The sequence below is a fragment of the Herpailurus yagouaroundi genome, unplaced genomic scaffold (assembly GCF_014898765.1).
Source record: "Herpailurus yagouaroundi ecotype Mexico unplaced genomic scaffold, PumYag 160, whole genome shotgun sequence".
NCBI classification, from domain to species: domain Eukaryota; kingdom Metazoa; phylum Chordata; class Mammalia; order Carnivora; family Felidae; genus Herpailurus; species Herpailurus yagouaroundi.
The window spans coordinates 52,658,345-52,674,281 of record NW_024412401.1 but is presented as its reverse complement, the minus strand read 5'-3'; the positions used below and the strand labels follow the sequence as shown (position 1 = coordinate 52,674,281).

General features: G+C 57.3%; 1 protein-coding gene across 1 annotated transcript in view; it reads right to left on the bottom strand.

The window, feature by feature from the left end:
* LAMC3 (laminin subunit gamma 3) overlaps positions 1–15,937 on the bottom strand; it is a 57,127-nt gene that overhangs the window by 37,899 nt on the left and 3,291 nt on the right. The window contains exon 3 of the mRNA XM_040481197.1: positions 15,551–15,695. Coding sequence (XP_040337131.1) covers positions 15,551–15,695 — 145 coding nt within the window. The remainder of the gene's footprint in view (positions 1–15,550; positions 15,696–15,937) is intronic.

The window sequence follows — 15,937 nt, the reverse complement described above, 5'->3', positions numbered from 1 at the left end:
ACCCTGTTCTGCCTGAAGGTCCAGCCGGCTGCCCTGGGCGGGGGGGGCGGCCGGGCCCGGCCGGGCAGGGGCAAAGCAGCCCATCCTGTAACTTGTCGCACAGCTCACTTAACGCCTTCCGGCGGCTTCTGCACCCCCATCCTAGAGGTTGGCAGAGGGAGGACGTGTCCCAGGGCCCTTCTTGTCCACACAGCTGGGCCGGATGTAGGACAGGTCCTAGCTTCTAGGGTTCTCCTATGCTCAGGCTCCCCCAGGCAAGACACCTACCCCAGGTGACATCTGTCCCACCAGAATGTGAGCGCTGCGAGAGCAGGGACTTGGGGCCCCTTGTGCTCCCGGCACCCCCAGCCCTCAGGCTCTGCCTGGCACGTAGCCGTACTCAGTAAATACTAGCTGATCGCTGAATGACACCGTCTCCCTAGAAGAGCATGGCAGGGAGGTGGGGGAGAGCCCACGTGAAGGCTGACATTTTCATCCGCCTGCTGTTATAATCAGAGGTACACAGAGGCAGCTCCGGCTGAATTTTAATCAACATTTTAATTCAGCCCAGGAGCTCCTGGTTTAGCAATCAGGCCCATCAGGGCAGAAACGAACTCCTGGCAAAGTCTGTCTTCGGGCCCCAGCGTGACGCGGCCCGGCGGGTCTCCGCTGCCCCCCGCCCCCCTGAGCTCAGCCGCTTGCCAGCCCGCTGCCTGGGACCCAGGGCCTCTGCCCAAGGATGTTTCCGCTGGGGAGAGAGGGAGGGTCTCTCACTGGAAGACTTCAGTGGGAGCCTCAGCACTGAGCGGAGTCTGTAAGTGCCCATCACTCCACGAACCACTTTGCCAATGTCAGTGTGCATGCAGGGATCTGGCCCAAATGTGCCAAGTCAGCCTTCTCTCCGAGGTCCTTGGTCCCTTATGGGGAACAGAGGGACCCAAGACCCAGCAGCCATGCGGACACATCCTTCCTTACTTCCTGCCCCCAAATGCTCCAATCCTCAGAGGAAGCACCATCCCAGATGTGCCCAGAGGGGAGGACAGGCCAGAAGGGGAACGTGGCCTTGCCTTTCGTTGTCCTTCTCCGACCCTGGTGTCCACCTGGGAGCGGCGGGGGGGTGGGATGGGCGGGGTGTGTGTGTGTGTGTGTGTGTGTGTGTGTGACGGCTTTCCGAAGAGGCTGCTTCTCCGTCGGGGACAACGTCCAGCCCACACAAGACAACATGTCAGGGAAGGGAGTCAGCCAGCCTGAGCCTCTGCTCTGGCGTGATGGCTGGGACACAGGAACAGGGGCCCAGCCCCCTGCTTGTCTTCGGATGACCTTGGCTAATAATTTGTAATCTACAGAACGTGGAGCCTCGGGCAGAAGAAACTCATTTTACACAGAATCACGATGATGACATAAGAACGTTTTTCACGAGGTAAGCAGAGCTGGGGCATCTGGGCGTGCGATTCTGTTCCGTTACGATTAGCCTTGCCCCAACAGAGGTCTGGCCTTTGCCCCGGCTCCTGGGAGATCATCTCTAAGCCCCCAGAATGCCCTGCTTGATAAGAATGTCTCCATTCGCCTGGGGTCTTGGGCCACTCCAGATAGTCTCTGCTAACAACTGGTTTATGGGGGTGCCTCGGGCCACACAAGTTCAGCCTGACCTCTGGGCGAGCGGGAGGCGGTTGGCCGCATCTATGGGACCGACCCCCAGAAAAAACCCTGGAGTCCCGGGTAACGGGGAGTCTCCCTGGCTGGCAGTAGTCTGTGCCGTCACATCGCTGCTGAGGGAAGTAAGTGCCGTACCCACGACTGCACGGGAGAGGTCCCTCCCGGACCCTGCCCGGGGCGCCTCTCGTCACTGGGTGCTTAGCGGCTGTCCCGCATTCTGGGAGCCCTTCAAGCGAACCGCCGAACGTGAGGGTGGTCTTAGGGACTTGAGCCAGCTGATTCCATGTCCTCTTGGGCTGGGCAGCCAGGGCAGGGACACGGCTCCTTTCTGGGCCTACGTGTTCCCTCTAGAAAGAAACAGGATGCTAACCCTGGCCCCCTTGTTATCTCTGACCGGCAAAAGGAATGTTCTGGATCTGTCGGCGGGGGGAAGGGCCAGCAGTGTTTCCTCAGCACAGAAAACTCAGGGAAGGGACTGGAGGGCTGTCCAACGCCCACAAACATCGAGCAGGCCACCGCGTCTGTAGGTGAAAGGTCAGGGACACACAGGAACATGGACATGCGTGGGTGCCAATAGTGGGACAGCCACCAACCTGAGGGGGGGTGTGGACGTCCAGGAGGGCTGGACGGTTGGGGGTGGGGGGGTCCTGGGTGAACGGACACAGCTACGGGCCTGCTATCCCTCACCATGAGGACGAGAATTACCTTCAGAGCGAGACTGAGCACCTCTTACGTGCCAAGCACTGTGCTGACCGCCGTATGGTTGACCGTCTACACGAGGCTCTTTCAATTAAATTCATTAACATGAAATAAGACTTAAAATTCAGTTCCTCGGTCAGGCTAGTCTCATTTCAAGTGCTCTACAGACATGTGGCTAGCAGCTGCCATTGGAAGGTACAGTTGGAGACCACTTCTGTCACTGCAGAATGTTCTGGAGAGCACAGAACCGGGACTCTATGGTTCCCAAATTCGTGTTCTTTCCACGTTTTTGTTTTTCTTTCTTTTTTGTTTTTAATTCAAAAATATTTTTTACTGTTTATTTATTTTTGAGAGAGAGAGACAGACAGAGAGACAGAGTGACCAGGGGAGGGGCAGAGAGAGAGGGAGACAGAGAATCCCAAGCAGGCTCTACACTGTCAGCACGGAGCCCGGTGCGGGGCTCGAACTCACGATCCGCGGGATCGTGACCTGAGCCGAAGCCGAGAGTCGGACGCTTCACCGACTGAGCCACCCAGGTGCCCCTGTGTCCTTTTATTTCCCACTTTCCCTTGTGGGGCCCCCCGGCGGGGGGGCCTGGGCATCCCCCCTGCAGCCCAAGCCCTGCTCCTCTCTGACCTGCAACACGGGGCTCTCCTCGAAGTTGTAAGCGCTGGGCCGGCCCTCCAGGGTGGAGAAGGCCACGTTGCCCCCGCTCAGCGGGGAGATGTCACTGAACTCGGAGGTGCAGAAGGCCACGCGCTCGTCCTCACCGGGGCGCAGGTAGTGGCCCTCGGGCCTGCCGTAGGTTCTTTGGCAGGAGGCACTGTAGTACTGGTAGGGTTCCCACGGGCTGCCCGCGTGGGTGCGCTTGTAGATGGCAAAGCTCTCGGGGCGACTGGTGTGGAACTTCAGCCTCACGTAGGTGATCTCGTAGGCTTTCCCTGCGGCAGGAAGACACGGGCCCATTTTACGGAAGGGAAGGGAGAGTCGCGGTCCCGGTCCAGGGAGAGCAGCAGGGCAAGGCTGTGTAAACGATCTCGGGTGGGTTGGGCCACGACGGAGACGCGACGTCTGTCAGGGGCACTGAGCAGAGAGCACAATTCTGCCATACTTCCTAGGCATCTGCTGTCCTTTACGTAGGCCAACTTGCCTCCCTGCGCAAGAAGCTGCATTATAACACCCCCGAGAAGCAGCCAACCCTTTTTGTCCAAATAGCTCCAGCAATGGGACGTTGCCACATTCTGCAGAAGCCTACTTGACCATCAGAAAGTTATTTCTTTTGCTAACACCCCAGGAGAACCAACCCTTCCACCTGTGCCTTTGGGCGCATTCCTCCCCAGACCATGTCCCGACTCCCTCGAACCCTAATGCCACCCTCCCGGCCCCTCTCTTTTTCCAGTGTCCATCGAACTTCTCTTCTGGCCCCAATTTCTCTAGAGAAGTCTACATCTGCTTGGCCCCATGGCCTCAACTCCCAACTCAGGCCCCCGTCCACTGCAATTCAGCTTCTGTGGACCGCTGCATAGAAACTGCTCCTGCAACGCTACCTCACCGACAGCCCTCCGTGGCCACAGCCAGGGGACCCGGCCTTGCCTTACTTCCCGGGGGGCGGGGGGAGTCCCCAGGCCTCCACGCAGCCCACCCTCCTGCTGCTCCTTGGCCCCCCTGCTCACCCCCTCCCCCACTGCCTCCTCCCCCACCAGCTTTAGCCCTGCTCCCCTCTCCCACGCTGCCGACACCAAGATGGGGGGCTTCAAGCTTCGCGCTTCGCGCTTCGGCCCCCGCCCTGCCCAGTTCCCACCATCGTGCCCCAGGAGTACCCACAACGATGAATCCAGACCTCCCACAATGACTCCGCGCTGTACTGGAGGCCGGGATGGGCAGGAGGGCTGTGAGTGGGGTGCCGAGGGGGCAGGGAGGGAAGGGTCCCTACGTGTTCATCTGTCCTCGGTGCGGTGGGGGGTGGGGGGGGCGGTCAGCGAGCAGTGCTAAGCACAGAAGAACTAAGTACTGCTGGGGGATAGGAAGGAAGGGACAGAAGTCACTTCCGGGGCAGGGGGCTGGGCTGGGTGAGTTGGGGGAGGGGGCGGCGGCCTCCACAGTTCACTGAGCATTGGCCCCTCTAAACCAAGTGCGTGTGTAAGTGCAAAACAGGCGGGAAATCAAGGGCTGATTTCGAAGGTGATTTCCCTGCTGCCCAGATGTCGCCATGTGCTCACCACTCCCCTCCTACAGACCTCCACACGGGTGCCCCTCCTGACAGAGCCTTCCTACATTTAGCCACCCCCACCCCCCCGCTAGGGACGGGGTCACCACACAATACCTGCGTATCACATTGACTACGACGTGCTCTGTCTCTCCCTGCTCATCTCATCAACCTGCATCCCTCACTGGATAGAGCCCAAGACTAGCACATGCCCTGTCTTTTTTAAACTTGGCCACCCCAGGGCCTCGCAAAGTGCCAACACCCAGCAGGCACCCAGGAGGGTCTACGCACGTATAAACAGATGGACCAATGGCCACAGGTCCTACCATCGCTGGTGGCCACCCACCCCCGGGAGCAGCACGAGTGTGTCCTCTCTTCCTTCCCAAATCTGCTTTCTTCCCTCTGCCCGGGGTCCCAGATGCTCCGAGAGGCCCGCCTGGCTGCCTGCAGTCTTCCCCACCGAGGAGGCATCACTACAGTCCTCTTCTTAATAAGTACGTTGGTCCTATGGGGGCGCCCCGATGGCTCAGTCGGTTGAGCGTCTGACTCTTCGGTTTAGGCTAAGGTCATGATCTCATGCTCCGTGAGTTCAAGCCCTGCGTCAGGCTCTGCACTGCTTGAGATTCTCTCTCTGCCCCTCCCCTGCTCATGCACACACTCTCTCTCTCTCTCTCTCTCTCTCTCAAAATAAAAAAAATAAACATAAAAAAAGATACACGTTGGTCCCATGTAAGTACTAAAACTATAAAACTCTGAGAAGAAAACACAGCGGCACATCTTTGTGACTTGGGCTGGGCAAAGCCTTCTTAGATGTGACACCACAAGCACAAGTGACAGAAGCAAAAATGGACACAGTGGACTTGAGCAAAGTCAAAAGTGTCTGTGTTTCTGAAGACACTATTGAGAAAACGGAAACCCACAGGATGGGAGAAGATATTTGCCAGTTTTATATCTGATAAGGGATTTACCTAGAATACGTAAACGATCCTTACAACTCAACCATAAAAAATCAAATAGCCCAATTAAAAAAAAAAGGGGGGGGCAAAGGATGTAAACACATTTCTCCAAAGATATGCAAATGGCCAATAAGCACATGAGCAGAGGCTCAACGTCACCAGCCGTCAGGGACACGCAAAGCAAAACCATAACGAGTGACCACACGCACTGGGAAGGCGATAATCAACACCGATAGTAACAAGTGGTGACAAGGGGCTGGAGACACTGGGACCCTCCCACACGGCTGGTGGCAATGCAAGATGGCGGCTGCTGCGGAAGGACAGCCTGATGGGTCCTCAGAAGGGTAACACGGAAATACCGTATGACGCAGCCGTCCCACCCCTGGGCGTGTACCCCAGCAAAATGAAAACACATGTCTACACAAACGTGCACGATGTTCACCGCAGCATTACGCATAACAGCCAAAGAGTGGAAACGACTCAAATGTTTGTCAGCTGATAAATGACTCAATAAAATGTGCCGTGTCACACAATGGAACATGACTCGGGAACAAAAGGGAAATGACATTCTGATAATACGCCGTGACGTGGAGAAGCCTCGGAAACAGTACGGTACATGAAAGAGGCTAATCACAAAAGACAACACGTTGTAAGATTCCCCTTATACTGAATGTCCTGAATAGGCAAAGGCAGAGAGTAGATTTATGGTTGTCAGGGTGGAGGGGGAGAAGTGGAGACTGGGGGACACTGCGAATGGGTACAGCGTTTTCTTTTAGGGGTGATGAAATGCTCCCAGAGTGACGGTGGGGATGGGTACGCCTCTCTATGAACAGACTAAAAGCCACTGAACTGCACACTTTGTTATTTACGTATTTTTTAAGGAGGCTTCATACCCGGCACGGAGCCCAGTGTGGGGCTTGAACTCACGACCCTGAGGTTAAGACCTGAGCTGAGATCAAGAGTTGGACGCTGAACCAACTGAGTCACCCAGGCGCCCCTGAATTGTACAGTTCAAATGGGTGGGTTGAGGGGCGCCTGGGTGGCTCAGTCGGCGGAGTTGGTTCCGCTCGGGTCACGATCTCATGGTTCAGGGGTTTAAGCCCCGCATCGGGCTCTGCGGTGACAGCTCGGAGCCTGGAGCCTGCTTCCGATTCTGTGTCTCCTTCTCTCTCTGCCCCTCCCCTGCTCACACTCCGTCTCTCTCTCTCTCTCTCTCTCAAAAATAAATAACCATTAAAAAAAAATTTAACAAATGGGTGAATTATATGATGAATTACATCTCCCTAAAGCTGTTACATCTATTTTTAAGAATGGGACCTCACATCCATTAGGATGGCCATAATTAGAGGGGAAAAAACACACATTAACAGGCGTTGGCGAGGACGTGGAGAAACTGAAACCTCGTGCGTGGCTTATGGGAACGTACAATGGGGTCCTCGCTACGAAAAAGTACTCACGACAGGAATTTCTGTACGATCCAGCGATGTGGGTATATATCCCAAAGAACGGAAAGCATGGATTCAAACAGATATCTGCACACCGAACTCACAGCGGCACGATTCACAATAGCCAGGAGGTAAAAAGAAAACCCGCGTGTCCACCAGTGGGTGACGGATAAACAAAGTGTGGTCGGTCCACACCAACATTATGCCGCCTTGAAAAGGAAGGAAATCCTCACACACGTTAATTACAACTTGGACGGACCCTGAGGACATCACGCTGAGTGAAATACGCCCGTCACCCAAAGACAAATACTATGATTCCACCAGATATGAGCCGTCAAGTTCATAGACACGGGAAGGAGGGTGGTGGGGGCCAGAAGCTGGGGTCGGGGGAGGCGTGGTGAGGGGTCAGCGTACAACGGGGACAGACTTTCAGTTCAGCAGAAACTGACACGCGGCCGTGACGGTCGCACAACAACACAGATGTGCTTGTCGTGTGTATTCAGCACAATAAAAGAAAGGGTGGGGAACGTATCTCCATACACGAGCTCTTTGAAAAGGCAGTTTGGTGGGACGGATGGGATGCAGAGCCATGAAAATATCCCTTGCCTCTGGGAAAATCATCCCGCTTTGGGGAATTCAAACAAGAAAAGGAGCCTCAACGCATGAAAACGTTCATCCAGGCGTTTCTTAGAACGGGAGACAAACGGGAACCGTCAGGGCCCAATAAACGACGCGATGTCATTTCGCAGGGTGACCGAAGCCATAGAAACAGCTGACAGTGAGCTTGTAATACACGGGGAAAAGTTTAAGCCAAAATGTTGACTAGTAAGACACGGAATCATATGCTTAGAATCCTCAGATTGCATTTTAAAATCCCTCAAAGAACAGGCAGGAGAGAGAGACGTCAGACGAGTAAGTGTGGCCGTCCTCAGGCCAGAGGGCTGTGAGTGACTGTTCTCCTTTTTAACTGTTCCAAATTTGCCTGATTTTCTCTCGCAAAGCTTGCTCTAGGGGCGCCTGGGTGGCTCCTTCTGTTAAACGTCCGACTTCGGCTCAGGTCGCGATCTCACGGTTCGTGAGTTCGAGCCCCGCGTCAGGCGCCGTGCTGACAGCTCGGAGCCTGGAGCCTGCTTCGGAATCTGTGTCTCCCTCTCTCTCTGCCCTTCCCCAGCTCACGTTCTGTCTCTCTCTCTCAACAATAAATAAACATTAAAAAACATTTTTTAATAATAAAAATTTTTTTTAAAAAAGCTTGGTCTAATTTAAAAACTGGAGAAAACACATAATTTTTTTTTTTTTTTTTTTTTTGCAAAGCAACCACCTTGCCGTGTTCTGTTTCAAAATGCTTTTCAAAGTTCTGCTACAGCACAGCTGGGCATCCTAACTCCAAGTGCCTGAGAAGAAAGCATGTGTCGCAAACCGAGTGAGCGTCTGGTTGCCGCTTCCGTGCCGGGTAGGCTTCAGGCTCCGGGACCAGGCAGGGACTTAGCCCAGATGTGGCTTTCATGAAAGCACGCTGGGTGGAGGCGGCTGCGGGTCTGACGGCCCAGACTCCTCCGTAAACATCTAGCAGCCAGACACCTCGCGGGAGGGGAGCCTGGAGCCACTTAAAAGGTAGCTGGCAGCTAGACGCGTGATTGGAAAAAGGCAGTCACTGGGATCTCACGCGAGGGGGAAACATCACGCACTAGGAAACATCACGGCTTTTCCTCTTCCTTGCCAGGCCGGGAGGTGAGAGGAGACACAGGAACATCACAGAGACTCGGCAGGGACTTTCTGTTACAAGAGTTAATTAGAAGGGCCAAGAAAAACAACTTAATCCCAGCTTTGTGATGAAAAGGTTTCTGCCAAAGGCAACCCGAAGGCTGGGGAAGGAAGCGGCCCCGAGATCTTCTAAACAGCGACAAGAATTAAACGTGCAGCTTTAGCCCGCACCCTTGCGAGCTCCAGGGGATGACGAGGCTTCAGGGTGGTTAGGAGAGGGGTGTCCCCTTCAGGAAAACTGGGCCACAATGTCATCCGCAACCCTTCACTGGGGACAACACTGCTTGGGAGCACACAGATCTCACCTCCTAGCAGCCCAATATGCTGCTCCCTCTGCCTGCATGCTGTTCTCTCGGCTCCTTACCTGGCTGGCTCCCCTGCATCCCTCTGCTCATCCCTCTGGCTCAGCCGACTGCCCACATGCCCCAACCGCAGCCTGATGTGGAATGCCCTTCTTCCCACCATCCCCGGCCGATGGCTACTCACCCCTAGAGCTGTGGGTTTGGATGGTTCATCAGTGCTCCCTCAGCCTCCCTGGGCTTCTTTATCCTGTTCTGGAAAGACCTGCCCATCTCTCCCACTAGTCTGTGACCCTCTCGGGGCAGGGGATGGGAATCCTTAGGGCTGAGCACAGTGCCCGGCACACAGTAGGTGCTCAATAAATGCGTGCCATATGAGCAGGTAAAGCTCATGATTTATACCTTCAAGGAGTTTATGATCCGGTGAGTGAGTTGAGACAGGCAGGCCTGACAAGGCCACTGATATCGCGAGCTGCGACCCCTGGACGTGTCTGTTTAACAACAGCCAGCATTTAGTGAGCACCTCCTGTATGCCGGGCACCATGCTCCATGCTTTACTCACACCGTACGGCTGAGATCCCCAGTTTCATCACTGCACGTGTTTGTTTTACTAACAAGGAGCCTGAGGCCTGGGCAGGGGAAAGGGACTCGCCCCTCCTCACGCAGAAAATAGCTGAGTCTGTCTCTACTCGACTGCGGGTTCGTCTGTCCCCAGAGTCACTGCCCCGAACAAGGCCACAGTAATCTGCGGGTGCTCGGGCAGAAGGGGCTGTCCGGGAAAGGGGCGCGGGTACCCACGACGACCGCGGAGGCTGCCCAGACCGGCACCACGAGCACCAAGCCATGTCCCCTCCGGCCAGCGGGGACATGAAGCCCATCAGGACTGACACCAGGGCAGTCCCCAAACCAACCGGCCCACATCCGGCACTGACCAAGCAGAATGAGCTCGGAACAGAGAGGCTTATTTTGGGAAAGTGGAAACAAAACAAAGCCGTTTAATTGGAGCCATCTGGGAAGCAGTGGCCCGGGGGGGTGGGGCCGGAGAGGGCAGGGTGGGGAGCGGAGCTGGGAATGTGTGGGCGAAGCTGCCCAGCCCACTGTGGGCACGAGAACCAGGTGGGGAGAGCTGCTCCCAGCCTCGGGGGTGGGGACGGGGTAGGGGGGATTCGCTTGGCCCCATTTCATGGTCATCCACCGTTCCCGGCTTCCTCTCCCACCCGGGCTCTTGGCAATTTGGGGCTCCGTGGGTCCTGCGAGGAGCTGGGGAGTCCCCACGACCACAATGAGGGCCTGGCTGACTGAGGGCTGGGCCTGTCACAGTTTTCTCCTCTTTGGACCAAGGGTCTACACCCTAACTATGGATCGAGACCATCAAGCATGTTGTCTAACCCTGGGAAGAGCAAAAGCTTTACGTCTGACGGATTATTGCTTAGGGCTTTGTGTTAAGAAGGATCCCGAGGTCCAGTCTGATCTGAGATGCGGCTGAAATGAACAAACCACACATTTGCAGGGCGTTCAAGACCACTGCAAGAAAGCAGGAAGAGATGGGGGGGGGGGGGCTGAGTGAAAATGATGGAGAGGGGAGCAAACACGAAGGCTATCCCAGAGAACGCTCTAGAATTCTGGTCGATGCTTGAAGTCCAGGGAGGGAGGGAAGAATTACAGCTGACACCCAAGTTTCTTGCTCTGGTGCCTGGAGAGCTGGGAGGAGAACGCCTTGACTTTGTGCTTGGAAATGCACATAAAAGTTGGCGTCTTAACCATCTTTAAGCACACGGTTCACCAGGGGTAAGTATATTCACACTGCTGTGCAGCCATCCCCCCGCCCCATCTAGAATTCTTTTCATCTCCCTGAACTGAGAGTCCTCACCCCGTAGACTGCTCTCCACTCCCTCCCCCTCCCAGCCCCTGGTGGCCACACTTCCACCTTCTGTCTTTATGAATTAGGCTATTCTAGGGGCCTCAGACAAGCGAACTCATACAGCCTTTGTCCTTCTGTGTCTGGCTTATGTCACTCAGCGTCGTCCCCCAGGTTCACCCCTGTTGTGGCAGGTGTCAGAATCTCCTTCCTTTTCAAGGCTGAGTAACAGTCCACTGCGCGTCTATACCACGCTTCACGTATTCATTCCACTGTCCACGGACACCTGGGTGGCTTCCAGTCTGGCTGTTGTGACGCATGCTGCCGTGAACGCGACTGCCTTTACTTTGGGACCCGAGGCTTGAGGCCGGCGCGACACCCGGGGGCCGACATTCAGGACGGTGTTCAAATTGCCCAGTCAAGGGCGCTCAGGTGGGAGACCACGAGACAGGTGCAGGGGGAGGCCCGAATGTCCACTGCGATTCCGGTAGGCGCGGCCAGAACATTCCTGGCGGCAGGGCTGGCGTGGAGATGCGGGAGGGCGGGGTTGGGAGGGTGAAGTGGCCGGAGTAAGGCCACGAGGAGGGCTGGGGCCCTTGTGAATGCCACAAGCTTAGGCGTTCGGGATGGGTCTACACTGCCGGGAAGTCAGGCACTCACGCATTCAAGCGCTCGCCTTCCCTGTTCCCAGCGAGGAAACCTGGCATGGCCGTGATGTGCCGGGGTTCACATTGACCTCCACCACTTACCTACCTGCCCTGCGGCCTTGGGCAAAATACCTAACCTCTAACCTCCCTCGGGTGAGCCGGGCAAGTGACTCGAACGCACTGCCTCACCTTCCTTTCCTATTTTGTTTTTGGGTGGGTGGGCAGAATGGGCATCATAATAACAGGGCTTAGGAGCAGAGGCCTGCAAAGCGCCTGGAACAGTTCCACGCAGGCAGCATGTACATGACCGAATGTTAGCCGCTGTTCCATTCATTCACCCGACCGATAGTTACCGAGCCCCCCCTGCACAGGGGGTCTGTGCCAAGGGTCGTGGTGCAGCTGTGACAACAGGCATTCCCTCTGCATCTCAGAGCGAGTGATCGACACAAACCCACACCTCAGAGCAGCGCGGTCTCCTGCGAAGGGGGCAAGGGCGGGGGGCGGCCTGGAGGAGGGCACCTCTAAGCTGAGCGGGGCAGACAATGGCTCGTCCGCTGCCGCATCCCAAGGGCCCGGCACGGGGCCCGGCACACAGGAGGAGCTCCGTTGAGCCCACTCCTGCAAACCCTGGGTCGGCCGTGGGCCCAGGGGCTGGTGCTTCCGCGGGTGGAGGCAAACCAAGGCTGCTGCCTTGACCCCTGACCTGCATAGAGCCCAGCGTTTCAGCCAGAACCTCCAGGGAGACGGAAGGAGGGCTTGCCCCCACCCCCCACCCGGAACTGGCCCCAGCCAACGCAAACACGGCCTCCCCCTCGACAGGAAGACGCAAGGCGGCCAAAACTCAGGAGACACAGCTGGCTTCAGGGCTCCGCAGGGGCCGGCAGGGTCCTCCTGACATCCAGCCCCCACCCAGGCCCGGCCCCCCTGTCTCCTTGTCCCCTCCACTCCGGCCAGCCAGGACACTGGGTCCAAGAACACACGGAGCGGTCTCCTGGCTCCCCTGTGCCGTCCCCTTGACCTGAAATGTCCTTTGCTCTTTTGTCAGCTCCTGCCACCCTTTAGGTCTCGGCGAGGCCAGCTAACTCCACGTGTATTCCCAGAGCATAAATCCTCATCAGCGTCATCCTCCGGCAGACAGGACCCCAAGGCCAGGACAGCCCAGGCTCGGTAAACGGCCAGCCAACTGACCGAATGCGTGGAGAAAGCCTGTCCACCAGCAGTCGGACCTGAGGCTGGAGAGGGATCGGGCAAAGCCCACCCGCCTTATTCCTGCAACCGCCCCCTCTTGAGGGCTCAGAGCTCGTCTGCTTGGGGACTCGAGGGTGTCCAAGCTAGGAGGGAGACTCCCCCTCCCCCCGCCAAAAGCCAAGGCTCACACCTGCCTGACTTGGCCGCTTATCGTTCCCGAGGGCAGCACAGCCTGGCCGGGATCCCAGGGTCTGCCATTTACTGGCTCCATGACCCTGGACAACTGACTTGACATTCAGGGCCTCAGTTTCCCTGCCTGTAAAGGAGTTCAGGCTGGGCTGGGGCTCTTAGCACTAGGTGGGAGCCTCCCGAATAGTGTCTCTTATCCCCGGGGACCATGCACCTCCCCCCAACACCCTCCCCCCACCCCCCGCCCCCGCCCCCGCCTGCCTGCTTCCCTGGGCCTGGGTGGAGGGCTAGGAGCCGCCAGACCCTGCTGCTGCCTTTCATCCCAGACAGGAAGGCTCGGCTTAGCGACTCTGGGATTTGGAACAGATGTCTGCAAGCTCACAGGGGGCTGGGAAAGCAGGGACCTCCATCCCGGGGCTGACCGGCCCTCCCCTCCCTCCCCTGCCCCTCACCCCACTCCCTCTGAGGGCCCCAGGCCAGAGCCATCCACCCATTCTCCCCTCCCAGGAGCCCCAAGCGGGTTGGGGGGGGGGGATAGAGCCCCCAGAGGCGGCCTGGGCGCCGGGAGGAGAGGTTGGAGGCCTCCACTGGGGACACCCTGAAAACCCCGATATTATGCAATCCGCAGCTTAGCATGGCGCAAACCAAACTTGAACGGAACCCAAAACGGGCTCAGTCTGGGGCCGCGGTGGGGGCCCTGGCGCCCCCGGCGCGTCCACAGGGCCCGGGGTCAGGACATCTTTCGGGAGCCAGCCTGGCAAGCATTTCTCAGTCCCTTGGGCAGAGGTCACCCCCGGGGGGGGGGGTGGGGAACCTCAGCCCTGAGCTGTTCTCAGCAGAGTGACACCGGCCACACACAAGGACTGTCACGGCTCCTGCAAGTACGTGGCTGACCGGAGCTCACAGAACGCGCCCAGGCAGCTGGGAGGCAGCCCGGCTTAGCCCCATCGTGCAGGGGACGGCGTGAACTCAAAGATGTGGTGGCATTTGCCCGGTGAGCGGCTGGGCCCAGGGGCACAGGACCCAGGAGGCCAAGGCGCCATTCATTCAGGCTTCCTTCTTTATTCTTTTTTTTTTTTTTTAACGTTTATTTATTTTTGAGACAGAGAGAGACAGAGCATGAACGGGGGAGGGACAGAGGGAGAGGGAGACACAGAATCCGAAACAGGCTCCAGGCTCCGAGCTGTTGGGACAGAGCCCAACGCGGGGCTTGAACTCACAGACCGCGAGATCATGACCTGAGCCGAAGTCGGACGCTCAACCGACTGAGCCACCCAGGCGCCCCTCCTTCTTTATTCTTTAAGCGCCTCCGCAGCCCCCCCCCCCCATATGCCTGGTGCTGTACCAAGTGACACGACACCGGCTCAGGGGAAGGGGTGTGTGTGTGTGTGTGTGTGTGTGTGTGTGAACGTGCGGGCGAGGCGAGTAGATGTGTGGGGGTGAGCGTGTGGGCACGAGTGGGTGAGAGTGAGCGGGTGAGAGCGTGTATGGGTGCATGAGTGTCCGCGTGTGCATGTGTGGATGGGTATCTGAGTGTGAGCAGACGTGTGTGGACGTGAGCGTGAAGTTCCCTGCTGCTAAGGGTTCCCCACACATCTCAGCAAAGTCACACGGCCAAGCACAGGGCCTCGCACACAAGCGCTCGGCCAATGCGAACTGCCCCCAAATCCAAACCCGGGACGCTTCCCGCCCTCCCACTTTGTTCCAGCCCGGGCTGGGCCCCTTGCCCGCCCCCCCCCCCCCCCCGTTCCAATGACACATGTAACACATCAGCCAACCCCCCACCCTCGGTGACGGAACAGCGTGTCTCCCCCACGGCCCCCACCCTGTTCCAGATTCCTTCCCCTGTGGCCTTGGGGTTCTGCCAGCTCCAGCCAGCCACCTCCCCCAGACTCCCTCCCCACGCTGGTTTCCTGTCACCCGCCTGGGGAGAGACCCCGCCGCCGTCCCATCCAGAAGCCCCATCTAGCAGTCCTGACGGGGCCGGTGCAAGGTGACGAGGCCCCAATGAACTCCATGGGGTGGCAAGCAACAACTGGCCCGCTCTGCTGAGGGGCTCACTGTCATCCCCATCCCCCACGTCACTCCCAGATCATTTCCCAGCCCTCCTCAAGATGCTGTCACCCAGGGCTAGGCAGAGCCAATTCTGTTTCAGGGTGGAGCTCGTACAAAGGAATTTACGGTCAGACCTTGGATATACATGGACGCTCCTTTCCAGACATTTCATAGCTGTGTGTATCTTTGGGCAAAACACTTAACCTCTCTGAGCCTCAGTCTTCTCATCTGAAAACTGGGGGTACTCTCCCATAACCGCTTATCCACACCGCTTGGCTGGGGATGTGTTTTGGAATTCAGAATTTTTTAAGGGTTTAGGGAGATCATGCGGTCCTTACACCGCGATTGTGTGAACACCCCCCCGCTGGGTTTACCCCCACAGGCTGTACTTGAATGAGATTTCACAAAATGTATGAATATTCACTCCAGGATAAATAAGGTCTATAAATAGCCTCAAGTCAGGTTTAGCAGCCAAAAAGAGTCCTAAAAATAGTTGAATTTTCAAAGCTTGGGGAGATTTCAACCCCATAGACAAGGGAGTATGAACCAGTGCTCTCCCCTCCTCCCCCCACACCCCCCCCCCAACAGTTGAGGTGCCTAGCTCAGTACCTGCGCCCAAGGAGGATCTGGATTAGGCTAGACTTGAAGGGGGAAGGGATATTCCCATTCCTGAACGAGGTAGGAGTGGGAAGCGAAGGATTGGGTCCAGACTGGGGCAGCTGAGCCCAAGGATCTGAGGGCTCTTGTGCTCTGGCTGGGGCGGGGGGGGGGGGGGGGGAGGCATGGGTGGGGCAGGCAGCCTTGCGATCAAGTCCCGCCACCCAACAGCAAGGTGAAGCTTGGCTCCTGTTCAGAGGCTAAACCTTCCTGGAGGTGAATGCCTTGGCCCCTCCCATCCCCCAAAATACATCCAGGACCACACACAGCCTCAGGGCTTCATGGGGGGGCGCGCCCCAGAGCCAGCGGGGGGGCGGGGGGCGGGCGGGGGGGGGGGGG